General features: G+C 36.8%; 2 protein-coding genes across 2 annotated transcripts; one reads left to right on the forward strand and one right to left on the reverse strand.

Moving 5' to 3' along the window:
- Window positions 1-741: 741 nt before the first annotated feature.
- LOC113493310 lies at window positions 742-15,070 on the forward strand. Its single transcript, XM_026871235.1, has 6 exons — window positions 742-1,151; window positions 11,899-12,053; window positions 12,774-13,017; window positions 13,463-13,727; window positions 13,819-14,015; window positions 14,241-15,070. The coding sequence occupies exons 1-6, from the start codon at window positions 1,064-1,066 to the stop codon at window positions 14,507-14,509; spliced, it is 1,218 nt and encodes a 405-aa protein (XP_026727036.1). The 5' UTR covers window positions 742-1,063; the 3' UTR covers window positions 14,510-15,070.
- On the reverse strand, window positions 15,067-19,238 carry LOC113493309 (transport and Golgi organization protein 6 homolog). Its single transcript, XM_026871234.1, has 5 exons — window positions 18,879-19,238; window positions 16,789-18,785; window positions 16,295-16,517; window positions 15,740-15,891; window positions 15,067-15,395 (listed from the first exon to the last, which is right to left on the reverse strand). The coding sequence occupies exons 1-5, from the start codon at window positions 18,928-18,930 to the stop codon at window positions 15,081-15,083; spliced, it is 2,739 nt and encodes a 912-aa protein (XP_026727035.1). The 5' UTR covers window positions 18,931-19,238; the 3' UTR covers window positions 15,067-15,080.
- Window position 19,239: the final 1 nt, after the last annotated feature.

The following is a 19,239-nucleotide window of genomic DNA, read 5'->3' on the forward strand; positions in this document are numbered from 1 at the left end:
TTCATAGCGTGCCTTTGTTATCTCATGTCGCGGTTGAAGTCGGTTGCTCTACCAGCCAGCAGTTACACGTTTATTTTCTATTTGTTTGATTGATTTGTTGTGCATCCCAGAAAAACGTAGAGACCTCATTGACACACTCTACTTTCTCTACATTTCGCCAATCGTTTGTGTGGACATCTATTTAGTAAAAGCCTTCAGTAGATACTATTTTTTTAAATGACAATAACATAGGGATAGACTTGTCATTCGTACCTAATGCACACATGCGTCTAAGTCTAGCGGTAATTTATAAATGTTCCGCGTCTAATCGCAATTAATGAGAGAGCCTCTAACGCCTCCCTAGACAGGAGAAAGTTGACGTTTCTTTCAGATATTGCACACAGTAGGTATAATTTTACTCTGTAGATAGCTGAGTTATAAAGGACTGCACCCTTTATGAACAAAATTGGCTCGTGTGTTCAAGTTTAATATCTATGTACATATTCGAAAATGCGTAAGTTATGTCTAGGCGACTGAATGCAGGCCCGCCAGAAATATTCTAATTTTCGAATCGAAAAAGTAAGTGGTCTTCTAGATGTCACATTTAGGATGAGAATGTGTACAGAAAATGTCAACTTAGTTCTTCTGTATTAAGGTACTGCATAACACTGCATTACAAGTATTTACAAGTGCTTCAAATTAGTATCTACCGTGACAATGTAGAGTCGCAAGAACTCATTTAGTTCGTTTACTTTTTTTTTTATTCAGGCCTTAATAAGCCTTAATGTTTCATAAAAACTACATTTTTCAGGTGCCTGTTATACTTAATGGTTAATTTGAACTTCAAATCCTTTCAAGCACGGAGGTCGCGAGTAACTGTGCACATCCAAAAGCGTAGCTTGTCTCGACAACATTATTGGTTAGTCGCTCAGTGGCCACTGCAGCGCAAACGCATGTCGGCATTCATAGCGCCGGCGCCTGCGCACCGCGAAAGCCTACACGTGAACGCGAACTAATATTTCTGTAGCAGTCTTACCAAATTTAGTTAAAAATATAAATGTGATCATAAAAGATTTAGAACACAATGATTTGCCGTATATATTTATTTTTATTTGGATTTATTTTTCGACTTACTTCCGTGTCCCCCATTGCTGAAATAGACGCAAACGAAGGTGAGATATATTTTTTAATATTATTTAATTATAGTTTCCATTAAAATTTGCTTTGTATTTATGAAATATTATTTTCAAGAGAAGGTATTCTTGCCTCAACTACAGGGAGGGTTTGGTACTATTTGGCAAGCTAAAGAACGGACAGGTTGTGAAAGGACAAAAAAAAACTATGTCCGTATGTAAACCTTTTTAACCGACTCCAAAAAAGGAGGAGGTTATCAATTCGACTGTATTTTTTTAATTATTAAAAAAATATGTCGCTTGAAATTTGTTTTGTTGCAAATAACATTTAGAGATAATTTGAATCTACATGCATCAATCGAACATTATAACACCATAGATATACAAAGTAGCAAAAAGTATAGATAAGTATGACCCATAAGGAAAAACGCAGATAAATTAGAATAAATAAATGCGTGAAAGAATTTGTTCTATTCTTTTTGTTACACTTAACTTTGGTTTTGTTACCTGCCCTCGACGTTTTCACTTTTCTCAATGTTATCCGCAAAAGACAATTCATTGGGTTCAAGCGGAAAGAATTCTTCTGTAGCTAGTGTCGCGAGGTTTCCATTTTTCATTGAAATTAATTTATTTATTCATGGAGCTTTGGTCACGCTCAAACGTCTATATTTACTTGTTTTTAGGCTGTTTAAGTTTGTGTCTAAATTGAGACGTTATATTACGTGTTACTTACACGTAATATAACGTCTCAATTTAGACACACAATATTCTTTTCTGGGTTTATTTATAAAAATAGCTTTGTTTAAGGGTTGCAGTAAAAACACTAATTTTGTTACAGCATGTTATTTTGTTATTTTTGCTTAACTCTAGTTGATGTTTACGAGGTCCACAATAAATGTTTGGTCTCTTTTGTAGATGCTATAAAGTGAGTGTTGTAAAGAAACATGTGTTTCACTGTGTTTGCGTGTGTTACTCGGGTCAACCTATCCACCTACTTTAATTATTACCATTCTCGTTTTAACACACTCCATAAAGAGAATTGTTTTTAGAGAATTAATTGCTATAATATGCAGGTGTTGTTATCGCCTCCTAAATTCAAATTGTAGTACCTAATAAGCTTTGACATTAATTGTACGTCTAAAACATGTAAGTATGTTTAACAGCTTGTATGAATGATAAAATGTATTCATGAAACGATTATGTGTAAATAATAGTTAGCAAGTGGTGTTTCCGAGTAAGGACCGAATTGAGAAAAATGTCAGTGCGGTAAAAACGCGACATGCTATGAAGAAATAAATTTATCGTAACTACTGCCTATAGTAATACTACAGTAAGCATCTGTCGCATACCTCATGCCTCGGTTTATGCAACATAGTCCGATACAGCTACAAAGACGCTCACTTACCGCAAACTATCGATGTTTCACACTTTTCCCACATTATTGCAGCCATAACCTTAACGGCACTCATGTAATTCACGTCAGCCTCAGAGATGAACGTGTGATAACCCTCTATCGATATTCTTTGTGAAGCTAACGACAATACACAATTACACGCTCTGTAATGCGCTAGGGTTTAGAAGGGTTAACCGTAACGGTTTTGGCGAAATCGTACGTAATTACCATGTAACAGTATCCGAGTGTACCCGAGGCCTGAGACATATTCAAACCTGGCAGGAAACGTTCGTCTAATGTTATCTATGTCACGGATCGCAGCCGCAGCGGGCACACGAGCCCATCTGCACAGCTTATCCGACCATCTACTAGATTGCCTCGCTCAAATTGACTGCACCGCGGAATAATCGGGCTAAGCTCAATATTTGAACTGAGTAATTCTTTAGTTATCGCGATGCCATTGAAATTTTGAATCTACATTATGTTTTCTCGTGATAATCAAAGTGTATTTAACACGCTTTTTTATTGCTTATGACATGATATCGATCGCATTGATTACTAAGATCTCTGATATTTTTATCTGTGTTGTAGACTATGACAATTTTAAACAAACTGAATTTCTTTTGTCGGTACAATAAGGTACAGAAAGATAGTTTCCAACATTGTTAGCCCAGAAAAGCGAAGGCGTCACACTGGCACCGACTAGTAACAAAATGTTTTCTGATAACAAGAGCCGCACGCCGCGGGCTAGCCGGCCGCGTTCAGCCAAATCACAGATACCGTCAGGTCGAGATCAGTTAATGCTCGCTTGCATTACCCATGATGGATGGCCCGTGTCTAGTGCAAACTATGGCAAAAACGATGTACCATCTAGCTGTAATTTACATAACATTTCTTCAAATCGTTTAAGAAAAAATGAAATCAAAAGAAATCGTTTCTACTCGCTTTCTTTGTAAAACATAGCATAATAATAACTGGGCTTTATGGATAATTTATGTATACCAAAATCTTCACAAGCTTTTGGTTCATACGGGTGGGCAACATGTTCTACTTCAATACCAAAAAATCTGCATGCTATTTAGGAAATGTTAGTCATTCACGCCCACAATAAAATAAACGGGATTCACATAAAATGTTACTGTATATTTGGCTATTTCGTGGTTTATAAAACTTTACCGGTCTAAAAGTTGCTGCTGAGCATCCATAACATATTCAATGGCGGAAACGACGATGATGCTCATCAAAATTTGCCGAAACAATTTTTGCCGGTCAATCAATTCGGGCGTAGCGTCATGGCATGGTAACGTTACATGGCCGTATTGGGTGGGCACTGAGCAGCCGCGGTTCCATAGTGCGCATGTCATTACATCGCCGGAACATTTCGCGGTCGACATTAGCATGCGATAACGGTAGCGTGCGACTCGCCGCGACAATCCCGACCCGCCGAGAAGGCACTCTAATAACCTTTCCACCACATTCTGCGTAATTCACCATGAAACTAACTTAGGTCATACTCATGCTCTTAAGCCCGCATTTTGCCGCCGAAAATCAGTATCGCATAGCTTTTGTTTTGTGACCCCCTAAGGCCACGTGTGAAACCGCTTTCACTAAACGCGTTTGTCCGCTCGTCACGTTAATTAGCTGATAATTTTATTTTAATTCAACCGATAACATTTGTCGTAAGACAACCAACTAGAAGCCAATTTGGTTATTTTAATGACGTGCTGAGTCATTAATAGTGCCTACATATCTTGTATATTAATCTAGTTATGACTACCTACTTACTGTAATAAGTTTTCGATATCTCGTGTGAACTGGATTCTAAATGTCGGTCAATTAATAAGGAACTTAAGTTTTAAGATTATTATGTTGTCTTATTTTACACGGCAATAAAAATATTTCGATTTTAATAAGAGTTAAGTACCTTTCCCTATATATTCTTTGCAATCAAGAACAACAATCTCAATTCACAATCTTAAACTCGGTTTAAAAAAGGTTTAAATCCACGGTTTGGAAAAATACTTATGAGTAGGTAAGTGTTACATGAACGTACAAAGGTGATTATTTTTATTTCAATTGAATTTCTATTAACTAAGTATACAATTATTCTAATATGATAAGTGCTACAAAAGCTAATAGCAGGTAATTACAGCTTTGGTGTGCTATGAATAGAGCTCGGTCATTATCGGATACGGAACGGGGAACATAATGGGCTGACCGGAGGATAAAGATCCGAGCCATAGTGAACGATGGCCCACGGCCATTGCCGAGGAAACACGATACGCGGTGAACCAGACAACATTTACTTCTTTCTCTAGTTTTCAGAAACATTTGTCCATATTCTAGCTTTCAAAGAGATATTTGCAGTTGTGGAAGAAAGCTCTGCCGTTCTATGAAGTGTAGTGTGTTTTCACGCTTGCTCAATTGCATTTGTGGAGATAGGCCCTTAGGAGTCATTTGCGGTGGCTTAGAGTTATTGTCCTCTATATAAACCGATGGTTCTGAGACCAATTAAGAAGTAATGGTTTCTGATCTCGAATCTGACTATTTAATAGATAATTTTTTTTTATAGGATGGGAAATTATCAAATGGATTCAGCTGCTTTAGGTTGAGCGAAAATGAGCCTTAGAGTTCTACCGACTAAAACCCACCCATTTTCCTTCCGTAGCCCTATTAGGGTTACAGGTACCCCTTAAGGACAATCCCGCTGCCCCGGTAAAAACCTTAGCTGTTTAATGTTAAAAAAAATATTTCACTTTATCTGAGTGGATCTATTTCAGAACTGGTTAAGTTAGGTTACCTTTACCGCGCTATTTTATTGCTATAGTTTAAGCAGATTTCATGCTGTTCAACTACCATAGAAATGTCATGTCACCAAAGAGACCATGAATATTTTTAGGTTTCTCTCGTATAGCATTGTAGCCAAGCAAATACGTTATTATATACCTACTCTTAGTACTCTTTGATGGGTGTCCAATGTGCTCGTACTATGTATACTCGTATAATACGAATACACTGCTACATAAACTCGGCGACTTTTAAGTAAGGTCTGAGCCTTTCCAATATCCTAACTTGTTACATCCTTCCTCGGAGACTGGTTTCAGCCAAAACAAAGTTCACCCACATTCACAAACCACATTAAGTAATTTAGGTTTCTTCTCGTCATCGTGTGGAATACCGATTTGCGTCGATAACGGATCTTCGGCCGTATCAATGTTCGACGTTTGCCATTTTCGATTGATTTCCTTACCTACTGCATTTGCCTTTCAGAGAGTATGAGTCAACAAGTTATATGGTGTTATCTGTTTCATAAATTGTTGTTTATTTCTGCTATCTATAAAAACTTTAAACTAGATTTAGCCACACCGGTTGATGCAAGCTAGCAACAAGTCCGTTGCATGTGGCTACACAATACCGCAGGGATCTAAGTACGCAGTATCACAGTGGTTATCCATAAAACTTCTTGGGAACGGTTGGTAACAACTTTGCGTCTTCCAGTTGCACAACCATAAATGGTTATTGATTTTATTGGCGATCGAGTTCGCCGTTACCCGTGGCTATTTCACGATGGCGCCCCATGTTTCATACAAATATTAAATTTGTTATTTCTTGATCTTTACTACGATTTTGCTGCAACATATATCCACAACTATCTTTAACTTTATCCTTTTCTAAGATGTTAGTTAAAGCGAGAATATGTAAGTCCCATATATGTAGAGCTTAAATAATAACATAATTTGCATAAGTAAGAACTTATTTCAAGCAAATTATGTGAGAACGTTTGACATTTTCAACGTCTTGGTATGTAAGTTACGAGGCAAACAAGATAATCTTGGTTAACGATGTCCAGTGTCCTCACATTATAAAGAAAGCTGTGTTACTGAGGTAGCCCTAATGGAATATAGTCCACATCTTGTAAGGGCCACTGCGCTCTCCATTAGTTAGTAACTATGTCTATTACGAGAACTAATTCTTGGTTAAAGGTTGTAAAAAGATCCAGTCGCAGGTAGACGACGAGTAATACATATTATATTGTTGTAACGACTTCTTGATAGGCAGTTAATGGAGGCTGACACCTGTCGTACTTTAATGGGGATAGTCGATATTTGCCCAAAGTGTTTATCCCAAGTGCTATCTATTTAACGATGGTAAAATCTCTGCGCATTTGTATAGAGTTCTGATCTCCCTGTTTGCATTGCTGTAGTCAAAATGAAAAATCTTAATTCATACTTATATTCCTTGTTTGTATCAAAATAAGCAGGCAATGTTCTATCACGTTTGTCTCATAAGTGGACTATCGGTATGTTACGCAGGGTCAGCAAAGGGCACAAATCTCAGCGGTCGCATTCAGTAATTGTGCACACATAACGGCAACAGCGGTTATACTGCAAACTGTCAAGTGTTGACCCCAAGACTTTACACTGCTAACAAATAAAAACATTAGTGCAACATGCACTTACATTTTATTCCGGCAAGTATTTAAACTGTCGACGGCCAACTATTCGCGGCACTTCACGCCCGGCTTCGCTCTAATGCTCGCCACAATTAAATCATTAAAAGCTTCACTTTGAGTAAACAAGTAATTAGACGGTTAAGATGATAAAAAGAAATCAAAATGCACACCGCTACGCTACTTACGCCGCGGCAAATTTCTAAGTAACGCTGGTAAAATACATCGTCACCTCATTCTCTAACGATTTAAGTAGCGTAAACATTACAATAAAAATATATAAACAGTCGGCTAGTTAGATGAATACAGATTACAAGAAACCTCTTACAGTTAGGTAATTGGTATCCAACATAAATTTTCTTAACGTGTGTCTCCATTCCATCCGGCCTCAATTTCGTTGGTAACCAAACACTATTGTGTCAAAGTTTTGGACTTGTTATATTGTCTGTTTTGACCGAGAAGTACCAAGTACGCTGTTTTGTTCTGTACGCGCGACTTCCCCAGTGGGTCACTTTTAATTGAATTCGGTAAAAACGGTCATTATACACGCACGCCCAACAATGAAATATAGGTTTATATCGTTTCTCTACGAAAAAATTAACCAGCGAGAAAAACTTGTTCTATTTTTAAGATTATTAAATAATTCCTTAAAGGGTATGCTGTAATATGAGGCAATTGCGTAGAAATCGCTAAATTATACACTTGGTGCTAAGGCAGGTACTTGTTGACGATGTAAGATGGTATGCAACAGATATTATCTGAAATCCCTGACATTGTCGGTATATTTACAGACGACCATAATAACGCCTAGCGGCTGGAATCTCGGACGAGGATAGGGATAGTTACCTACTGCAATCAAAGTAAAATGGCTTTATTTCAAGATTAATATCTATTATGTATATAAACATGGTTCTGGTAACTAAAAAAAAATAAACAAAGAAGAAACATTCCTAGTCGCAAGTTTAAGTAAGAAATGGAATAGACTCGAAGTTAAAATGCGCAAAGGAAAGATTCTTCAGCCCTAAATGATGACAGTTGAATAGTCGCTACTGTTGTCGTTGCATTGCGAACCAAAAACAATCGGATCTTGGAATTCTTGAACGTGCGCGCAACGATGCATATCATTGACCATGATGTAGTTTTATTGCTTTTGTATGCATAGTAGACGTAATAGTATACAATAAATTAGGCCTAACACCGTTAGGCCATGTAGAGCGGCTTGTGTCATATCAATATTTGGTGTGTCAAAGAGGAAGAGAGCTAAGAAGTTGTAGCGAAGCTTAGGGAGCCTGACCTCTGTCTTCTCAGGTTTCTGTATCGTTCTTTCAAGAGTTAACGGAACTTTCACTTTGTTTTGATGTCGATCATCGGGTTGATTTTGGGATTCGGGTTATATGGCCGGGTGTCGTCTGATGAAGTCCTGCTGGAAAATAGGTTGGTAAGAAGGTAGGTACCTGTGCACGACGTGTGGTTTATTGTCTCTGTTAGCGGTAGTTGCATTGTCACCATGAAATCAGATGACCCCATAAAGCTCGGCAGGAAGAGCATCACGCGTGACACGCGTTATTGTCTGTGGTGCCGTTTCGCGCCACTCGCTTGTGACAATGACAACTCATACAACAATTCATACACCAAAACGAATGTAGATTTTTCAGAAGGTGATAATTTTATGGTAGTGCCGCTAATGTAGAAAATACGATTTAATATAAAAGTTGAGATTGCTCTGTGTTACATACTAGACTTAAATTCATCTAATATATAAAATTCCCGTGTCACGATGTTAGTTACAGTACTCCTCTGAAACGGCTTAACCGATTGTTACCAAATTTTTCACGCGTATTCAGTAGGTCTGAGCATCGGCTTTTGTTTTTTTTTATAATGTGGCATTAAAAAATACATACAACTAGAAATAATTTATGAGGCAAAACAACGTTTGCTGGGTCAGCTAGTATTATATAAATAATGCAGATCACTGGACTGGAAGGAACCTATATTCCCTCAGATCCATAAAAAAAAGTAGGCAAACAGTAATCGTTTAATACCTATAAATAACTAAATACATTTAGTTAGTTAGCTGTAGAAGAAAACAAAGGATTAGATAAACATCAATTCTAATCTGCAAAATTAACGTTAGTGTGAATGTAATTGATTGTGGGGATTCGAGCTTGCGTAATGAAGACACTCACGCACTTCCTACACAGGGTAACGTGTTAAGATGGTACCCGATCATAATAGTGAGAGCATCGTTCCTGTATTCCATGTACCTACACACCATAAAAAGCCTCGTATTATGCATTGAATAGCATGACAAAAACGTGCTCGGATGATTACAACCGCTTTCGGAAGAAATCCGAGGCGTTTCGCTATTGCCAACATAACAGCATTTTTACTTTCGTTTTTATGCAGCTGTTTATTAATACTTATTGATAAACAGCGATCGTAAATGTGAGGTGTTAAGTAGTGTACTAGCCTTATGATAATAAAATAAAAACAAATAATTACCACAGTTTATAGCTTAGGTACGTATACTTGTTAAATAAAATATAAAGTTGTAATTTGACCTGTAATTTCTGTTTTACATGATCCTAGATAGGCTTCCTCGATATGTATCAAAACAATGTGTTTGTATGAGAGCAAATTGGTTGTTTCCATTGGTTGTAGATCGGTATTGTCCGGTCACAATTGTCGTTACGGTCCAGTCGGCAGGTCAGGCCCGCATCCGTCATACCATCAAAACTACGCCATTATGTACACCACATGACATTATTACATATATTATTTATATAATGATGTAGGTACATTTATTTATGTAATAAGTTCAATAACCGAATATGTTTGACATAAGCTATGCTTTTTGCTGCTAGATGCATGTATTTGGAAAGCAGCAGATGTTAAAAGGAGAGTTTTCCAATGATTTTCTAAGGCAGTCACTAGTATTTAAATAAATCGGATATATATATAATCGTTACTTAGGTAAATTCGAGCTCATATCCTGAATTATTCAACAGCAAATTTTGAGCTGATTCGTGATTCTGTGGCAGTCTAAGTTATCCAATAGGTATTATAACTTAGGAAATGTTGTGTATTGGTAGTAAATGCGTTTCCTCTCAACATCGCCGAGTAGGCCGCATCCGTTATCAAACGCCGGGTGCTGTAGACTGCTGCGGTAAAAATGTTAATGAGATTGCAATTTCATTTCGAGGCCTAAACAATTTCTGGTTTTGTTGCGGATCGAGGACGATTCCGACGCGGCGTCGTCGGAGCAAATAATTATTTAGAATAGAATTATATTTCACACAGTTTAAAAGCAAAGTTAAATATTTCAGTTTCTTTATTATCTTCTCTATCCATTACGGTAGCTTCAGTACGGATTTTGTAAAACCTCGACATCTTTCGCAGATAGGAGGTCTTCTATAATCTATAGAAGGACTATACAAAATTCCATAGAACATACAAATCAAAAGAAAAATTCCCTACAAGAATATGTAAAATATTTTCCCGTTTAGTCCACAAAAACCAACCTATACTTATCTCCCTCTGCTTGTTAGCACCTATCACCTACATGTAGTATTAGTGTAAGCGGATACTAGGTAATTCGTTTTTCTATGAGGTCAGATAGGAGCCGGATAAACCAGAATCTTACATTTTCATACGAGTATATGAGGGATTGCGGACTGGTCTTGGATTGCGGATGAATACACGGCGCCCTGCAGTAGGCCAAGGCTGCTATTAGCCATTTGCTTAGATTTATCTGCAAGAACGGAAAACAGTTTTTTGATATTATAGCTCTGCCTTTTGGACAGAAAACAAAACTGTTTGGTATCTATTTAATAAAATAATAACGAATTTTAAAACGATAAGTCAAGATCGGATCGAGATCTTCATCGCTATTTTTTGGTCATAAGAATGGCCTTCGCTAATTAGATTTTTTACCTGAGTGTAGTACAATTTTGTACTATCTATAAACCTAGCATGAACCGAATGTCAAATCGCTATTTTTATCTCAACGCAGACCTTAAGAAACTTTCCAATTTGAAGTCTTTAACATGGCTTTAGTTAGGTACCTAGACTTTTCAATATGAAGCCTGATTAGAATCACCGTGGTTAACCGCAGTAGAAGTGTAAATACACTTTCTGGCGCACTTCATCAAGTCATTATAACACAGACCTAGATCTGTGATCACGATAAACTTGTTCCCGCGTTGATTAATAAATTATTCCAAGATAAAAAAAATGATTCATAGTATCTGTAACTAGAAAGTGAAGCTTTGAAATAAAACTTTTGGACACCATGATTTAAGGAAGTAGGTACCTATGTCAAAGTTTAGTTAATTATTTTGGAAGATAATTATTTCGTGATGTGAAGAATAATTTATTTGGCCGAATATTCTTCTGTTAGGCTTATCATATTATCTAAAATTTTGATGAACTTTCATAAATAAAATGAAGTTTATTTCCTAGTTTTTAGATACATCTAAGTGTTTGCATTGGCTTGTCACTTTTATATTAGCATCTAGCCATCTACTTATTTCTAAGTGTTATTTATCCAAAGATTTACAAGTTGAGCTACGTGGCGCACCTCGAGTAGAAATTATTTACTTAGTCGCTTTGTGCCTACTTGCTCTAGCGCTAGGTGACGAGTGAACTAATTCCATACAATTATATTAAACATACGCCGAGACCTCGAGAGTGATTGAATTCTCTGTAACGTGAGATATTTCGCTATCGCGCTGGCTATAAGTGAGCTTGTAAAACGAGCGCAAGGGAGATCTCATTACATCGATGATACTATAATTATTGTAACCAACAACGGCTCAGTGAGCAAGTCATTGGGTTAATGGCACGCCCGGATCGCTGCATTGCATATGCAGTAGAGCATAACGTCAAACACCCCTATAATATTATTTGTTATTGAAACTCATCAATACGATGTTGTTTTACAGAAGTGCTGCACCTGATTGGCGAACCAGACTTTCGTGACGTGAGACTGCGATGGGAGTATGGGAAACCTGATGAAGAAGATCGACCGAAAGTGTTGGCGTTTCAAGTGCATTATTGTGAATTGCAAGCGTGGGGGCAATACCGGTGCAGGACCAAGGTACCGAATAGAAATAATTGAACAATGTAAAAACGATTAGATTTTATTTGAAATATGGGACATGGCCATGGGACATGTAGGTAATGGCAGTCGTTAAAAAATATGACTTTGTACAATGGTGTATGCTAGCAATGAGTCTGCACTCCGAAACGGGAGATAATAGGCCGGGGTCCGCGCGTCGAGCGTGACTGCGGCGTGATTGTGACAAGGAACATGCCCGTCAGTCATTACTGTGTTTACGTGTTGATATCGCACCGCTGCCGGTCCAGGCCTTTCTCTTTTATTGAATCCAATTAAAGTAAAAATTATATGAATTTAAAAGTTATCATAATTAGTCAACTTACATTAGCTTACAGATAACAGATATCCGCTGAAAGTGGACCATGTGAGGTGCAAAAATCAATTCGTAAGAAATGCATTCAGAAGTACTTTTTGCTCAGTATTTTATTATTCGTAAACGGTACTTTGAGCCTTGCTAAAGATAAATATAGAGCACAAAGTCTACTGTTGCAAAATTGTAAACGCGATGAGCCTTTTTTTTTGTCCATTGGAAATCCTCTAGGACATCCTTCGCCCTGGGGAAGGCGAAGGGGTGTGCCGGACTCAAAACCACTGGAATGCTTCCCCGTTTCCTTTAGTCAGGGGCCAAGCGGGAACGCTTTCGCAGTCTGCCGCGAAAACGTGATGAGCCTTGGGCTAACAGCTGTGTTCTTATTTCAGGTGATTGATACTCTAGAAGAGGAAACATCGACTAGAGCTTCATCAAGCACTACGGAAGCATCAACTACGACCCAGGCTTCGCCGTCGGGAGCAAGACGTGGACGGCTGTACAGCACTCGTATCACCGGGCTGCGCATGGCAACCACTTACTCGTTCGAAGTCCGACCAGTTAGACGAGACGCCAGAGACTTGGCAGACCCGCAGTCCATCAGCTCGAAAATCATAATCGTACCTACAAAAGGATGTAAGACTATTTAAGATACATTATTAATAGATAACTGTAAAATGCATCACCTAACATGTAATGTAAGTGTTTATTCCAAAAATAAAGGTTTCCCATGCAATTAATCAACAACTGGGGCAGCACAAATTAAATAATATTGCTTTTTAAAAAAAACACTACAAGACACCTTTTATATACAAAGTTATACCTATTAATATTATAAATGCGAAAGTCCTGTCTGTCTGTCTGTTATGCTTTCACATGTAAACCACTGAACTGATATGAACTGATGAATTTAGTACAGAGATAGAGTTGACATTGAGAAAGAACATAAGATAGTTTTTATCCCGGACTTTGGAATAGTTCTGTTGGAAACGCGATATAACGGACCTCGACGAAGCTCGTACCTAATAAGATAAGGCTTTACGGATATCAATTTCTATAAAATGTAAAACTTTTGTTTCAGTCTCAGCTCGAGCTACTCAATGCTTGCCACATGCAAGTGAAGTAGAAGTTTCCACAGGACCATTTTTCGGAGGCAGGATCGCAGTGGAAGCCGCAGATGGAGGCCCCGAGCGTTGTTCCATTCAAGGGAATCCTAACAGCGCACAGGATGCGTATATCTTGCGCATACATCACGACGAGTGCGGTTCCGAAGTGAACGACACGACAGTTGCTACATACGTTATTGTTCAAGAAAATCTGCCTATACTTACCCATAGTACTAGGAGGTTAGTCTATACAAAATCATACCAGATGTGTAGAAAGATATCAAATTATATGTCCAATTGTCCATATAAAATTTTCAAACATTTTTTTCAGATTCTTAGTTCTTTGCACGTATAAACCCGAGACACTGACAGTTCGCGCCGGTATCAACTTGCCCAAAACCAATCCTGGAGATGTGCTTCAACACAAATCTTCTAGCGGTTCAGTGGAGCCCTATGAGAACCAAGACATGGATTATAATGAACTGCAGCCAGCCAGACTTGAAGCAAGAAAGGAGGAGACACAACAAAGTTCGTATCCGTATCTACTGTTTAGTTTGTTAAGTTTGGTACCTACAGACAGGAACAGTCCATAAACTATTCAGACTTAAATGTCCCAGTATTTTCCAATGACATCACGAAAGAAGTTTGATCGCGTGCAATTGTTATGAAAATCTAGTTCTTTACAAAGTTTTGGTGCTGACCGGACCTACAGTTATGATTTACGACTTCCTAATATTGTTTTAATTATTCCAGGCGTGTACGGTGAGGTCACATTAGTCATGTTCCTTGTGGTGGCTGCGTTTGGCGGCGTAGCGCTGTTAATATGGAAGGTGGTACCGCAAGCCGACAGGGACAACATATCTATAGCAACTGTCTCTTCTCTAGCCCGCAGTGGCATCTTCAGTAGACGGAACAGAGACAGATTCTCAGACCAAAGTTCTGTGTACTCAATATCATTATCAGAGAAAGACGAAAGCCCGGCTAAAAAGACTATCGATGGTGACAATACGTCTGAAGCGTAATACCTTGATATAATATTGTGATTTATATTTTTTAATATGGTTAAGATTCAAGTAGGTACGCACTCTGCTCTATAGCACGGTTAGTACGATTTTGACGTTATTATTTGTTAAGACAATGATAATGTGTGGCGTGTAAATAAATAAAAATAGGCTTATCGCAAAAACTGGAAAACTCCAATATTTCTTTCGGATTTGTGGTGTGCCTAAGCGAACAATAGACATTTATATGTTAGCAATTGGACAAAGTATTGGCTTTTTTGTCATATGGCCAGTTTTTATTTAGCACTTACTTCACTTACGTCAAAACTATGATTGCCATAGATAATTTTGACGGTAATATTAATTGATATTATTATTTAAGACTTTCGCAAGCGGCTATATGCAAGCTTATCAAAGGCTTCAGGTGCTTAAAACATAATTTTTATGTTCAGTATATTTTTCGCTGTGGTGAAATATGAAGACAAGGATATATCTCAAGCTTCATATGTCCGCTTGAGTAAATTTAATATTAAGGACATTAAAATAAGAGAGCGTGATTAAAATTAAAACAAATAATATAAAGGTCTGTGTTTTATTTCATGATATCGTTTGGTTGGTCTAGAATGAAGATTTGTTTTTCCATTTTTAGTTCTGGGAATAAAATTTGGTTGACGACAGCATTGAGTTCTTCTAAAGCTATTTGTGCGTGTAGTCTGACTGTGGTATCCTCGTTATGATCCCTATAAAGTTCTTTCAGCGTCCTGTATATCGGTAGCAGCTGTTCCTTCAGTTGCAATAATGTCTCTTTTCCTAGACCTTTGATCAAACTTGATATGACCATAACGGCTGCTCTTCGGCACTCTACTGCTTTGTCAGTCTCTATTATTCCCCAAATGCATAGTAATACCTAAAAACAAAATACTAAGTGAGATAACATGTACTGAGCTTTGGTGATTAATATTCAATCATTTTTTATATGGGAAAAGGCTTATTTTTTATATTAGTAGAACACATAGCGTGTAAACACAAACCTATGCTATTCATAAAGTATAAACGGTATTTCTGAAAACACATTGGGAATAGGAATTAAGGAGAGAGAGAAGTTTTCTTTACATCAAAGACGACATACCAATAGCTCTCCATGTATCTTTAAAAGCTCTAGTTTAAAAGTGTCTAGTATAAATTTAGGCAATATGTACGTTTCGAGTTACAGGCTATGATACAACAACGACATAGTTTGAGATACCTTACCTCATAAATAATTGTTCCAATTTTGTAATTGAGTATTAGAGCGATTTCTGCTAAATTCGAGAGAGCCGATGTTCTGATTAAATGATCTTCATCTCTGCATCCACAGAGCATTGTATTTAGTAGAATTGTTTTGTGGACTATTGCCATTTCACCTATAAAAGAGAAGTATTATTTATTAGCCTGATAATACGGAAAAACCTTTTCAAATAATTTCATAAAAGTACATTTCAATGAAGTAGGCGTCAACGTAATTAACAAGAGAAAAAATATTTATTGCTAGCATTTTTGTGCGCATCATGGATGCTTTATTTGTACTCAAACATAAAACTTAATGTAATCTTCTTATATTTAAAAATGAATTGCTGTTCGTTAGTCTCGCTAAAACTCGAGAACGGCTGTACCGATTTGGCTTATTTTAGTCTTGAAATATTCGTAGCAGTTCAGGGTAAGTTTAAACGGTGAGAAAATACGGCAAAATTGCGACAAACTAACACTAGTTCAGGGAACCACTACAGGGAAGCACTAGTTCAATAATAAAAACGTATAAAAATTTACCTAATTTCCTAGTAACTTTTACAATTATATCACCAATCTTCATCCTCAACTCTGCAGCCCTGTTTTGACTCTCTTTTGTCTCAACATTATCTTGTTCCAGAGAGTTTTGTAGAAACTCTTTACACAAGACATGTAACACATCCTCTGTGCAATGCGAGCATAATGCTGCGAGACCGTTCACAGCTGCTAGATATATGTAGGAGTCCTCATCTTTAAGGTGATCCTGAAATAATACATCAGACAGTGATGTGCTTTAGCTTCAAAACTAGTGAGCCGTTTTGATGATATTTCAACTACTTTTGCTCGCGTGTTTTTTCTATTTCTCGGCTCTCGCAAGAAATAGAAAAAACACACCAGCAAAAGTAGGTCACATAAATCAACAGTAAATAATGAAAAAGGAAGAATGTCGCATCGTGCGACTGCAAGGATTAGACTGCGTTGTGTAACGGGTTCGATCCCCGCGTAGGATAAGGTTTTTAAATGTAAATATTTACCTGAAATATACAAAACACGTAATGTTTCTTCGAAATAGTTTCGCTATCTTTTGCATCAATAAGCTTTGTTAACTCAATAATTCCGTTAGCCCGGACTGGTAATAGGTCATGGAACGTATCAGATATCGCCTTCTCACAGGCTGTTTCCTTTTTCTTCCCACCTTCCGAAGTTATTAGCGAAAGGGCCTCTTTACATAACATACTGTTCATACTCGAATCACTACTAACAATACTTCGTAATGTTGGCACCAACTTATCAAACCTCCTTTTCAAGTCTGCTGAACTTTCTTCATTTGATAATATAGTATTGAGTAATACTAATGCTATTGTTACACATTCATAATTGATTTCTGAATTCTGTTCTGATATAAAATGTTCTATGAATTCAGATACAATTAAGGGGTTTGTTTTAATGCCGTTAATTACTTTAGGTGTTGTGGCTATTTCTGATAAAAGCTGAAGAATAATGGCGTACTGTTGGTCAACCTCGTCTAATAAAACTGGATCGTCTTCTGTGAGCAGCATATCTCTATTCCCCTTATTTTGCCTTTTAGAGTTAAGGTCCATTAGTATTCTTAAAGCTATATTAAATATATTTGTCACCAAAATATTTTCTGTTGCACTTCTGAATATTTGTAAGAAATATATCACTGCTTCATCTTTTATATGATCTTCAGCATCTGCTATACATTTGATAGTGATGCCAGCATCAAATTCTTCAACCTTTATTCTTAAACTGGCAACACCTTTGCCATACAAAAAGGTTTTAACTATATCATGTAACTCATTTTTATTTAGCTTTTCCATACTTTTAAGTAATATATCTTTTACTTTACTCTTTAATTCTTCATTTTTTGTAATCTTAGTCCCAATTAAAAATAGTACACAGAGGTTTGGTGTAAGAAGGTTGATTGGCCATTCTAATTTTGTGATACACACACAAGCATGTAGTATATTTATCTTGTTCTCAACTTCTTGAGGAGTCAATAGTATAGTGCCGGGCATATCAGTGCCAATTAATTTATCATATTTGAAGGCATCAAAAATTTCACTAAGTAATGATAGTACTGGCTGTGACTCAGAATACTTATTATATAAATTAATAACACAAGCAACCACTGTTGCTAAGTAATGTGTATTATTCAAAGATAATATCTGATTCAACTGTGAAGTAATGTTTTCGAGATATTTGTCTTCTGTCATTGTTCCATGTTTAGTAGCAACAATCTTACAGATCATGTCAATTTTTCTCCATTCAAAGCCAGTATCTATATTGTAACTTTCTATAAAGCACCTTATTAAGCTGAGTAGCCCTCCAGGGGCTAACAACCTCTGGCTCAATTCTTTTGCTATTGTTCTTTTGACAAAAGCAGGGGGTGAAGGATTTGTACCACTCTGGAGAACCAATAACTCTTTCATAAGAAGTGGTTGAAAACAATTGGTGACTAAATGATTATAAACTTTTACATATTTCTCTCTATCTTTGCAAAGTTTTTCATACATTTCTGGAGTCATAGTAAAGTTGTTGTAAGTGCCCGGTTTCTTAAATGGTGCAAATGACAACTGTATTAAAGATGCCAGATAATCTGAAAGATGCAAAGTGATAATAATACTCTTTAGATTTGATACTTCATAGCATCTTGTGATAAAGTCTGTGCAGTCAATCAGCATCTCATACTTTTGCTCATCACTGAACGAAACATTTGTAAGGACAGCTCCTGTGATACATCTTTTTGATAAACTTATTCCAAGACCTGGTATAAGACTTGGAGAAATGCCCAGAGAAGTGATCAATTGAAAACATGTTCGGAGCAACTTTTGATTCTTCACACTAATTAGTATTGCTTCGTCCTTTTTTAATTCACTGGCTAATTCATCTATAGCACAGAATATCTTTTCCAGATAATTCTTTAACAATGTATAAGTTTCACTTGATATAACTTCATTTTCACGAACCACTACATCTTTTAAAATCGATATAAATTCATTTTGCCCTTCTGTAATTGAAATTTAGATAAATAAGTTAATATATTAAAGATAGAACACACCAAAATACCAACAGAACTAAATCAATAATAAAGACAAATTACCTGTTTGGGTAAGATTTTCGATGCGGCTAAATACTGCGTTAATAACTGACATAATTATAATATAGTGGGATAATCTAAAATTTTATAGCAATTGTGGCGATTCCTTTTACACAACTTCTAGGTTATGTATTTATTTACAAGTCGCAACAAATGACAGCAGACAGAGTTTTTATACTTTTTTAATGCTACCTACCTTAAGTCACAATCTTAGATAAAGAATCACAATAAAACAGAATTGTTTATGGTGCAATAACGTTCAAAAATACTTCAATATCTAAATCGACTTTTAATAGTTTTGTCATGGCAAGCGACAACACATGCAGGCTTAAACGAATAACTAGCCTATTCTTTTAATTATGAA

The sequence above is a fragment of the Trichoplusia ni genome, chromosome 4 (genome assembly GCF_003590095.1).
Source record: "Trichoplusia ni isolate ovarian cell line Hi5 chromosome 4, tn1, whole genome shotgun sequence".
Classification (NCBI taxonomy): Eukaryota; Metazoa; Arthropoda; class Insecta; order Lepidoptera; family Noctuidae; genus Trichoplusia; species Trichoplusia ni.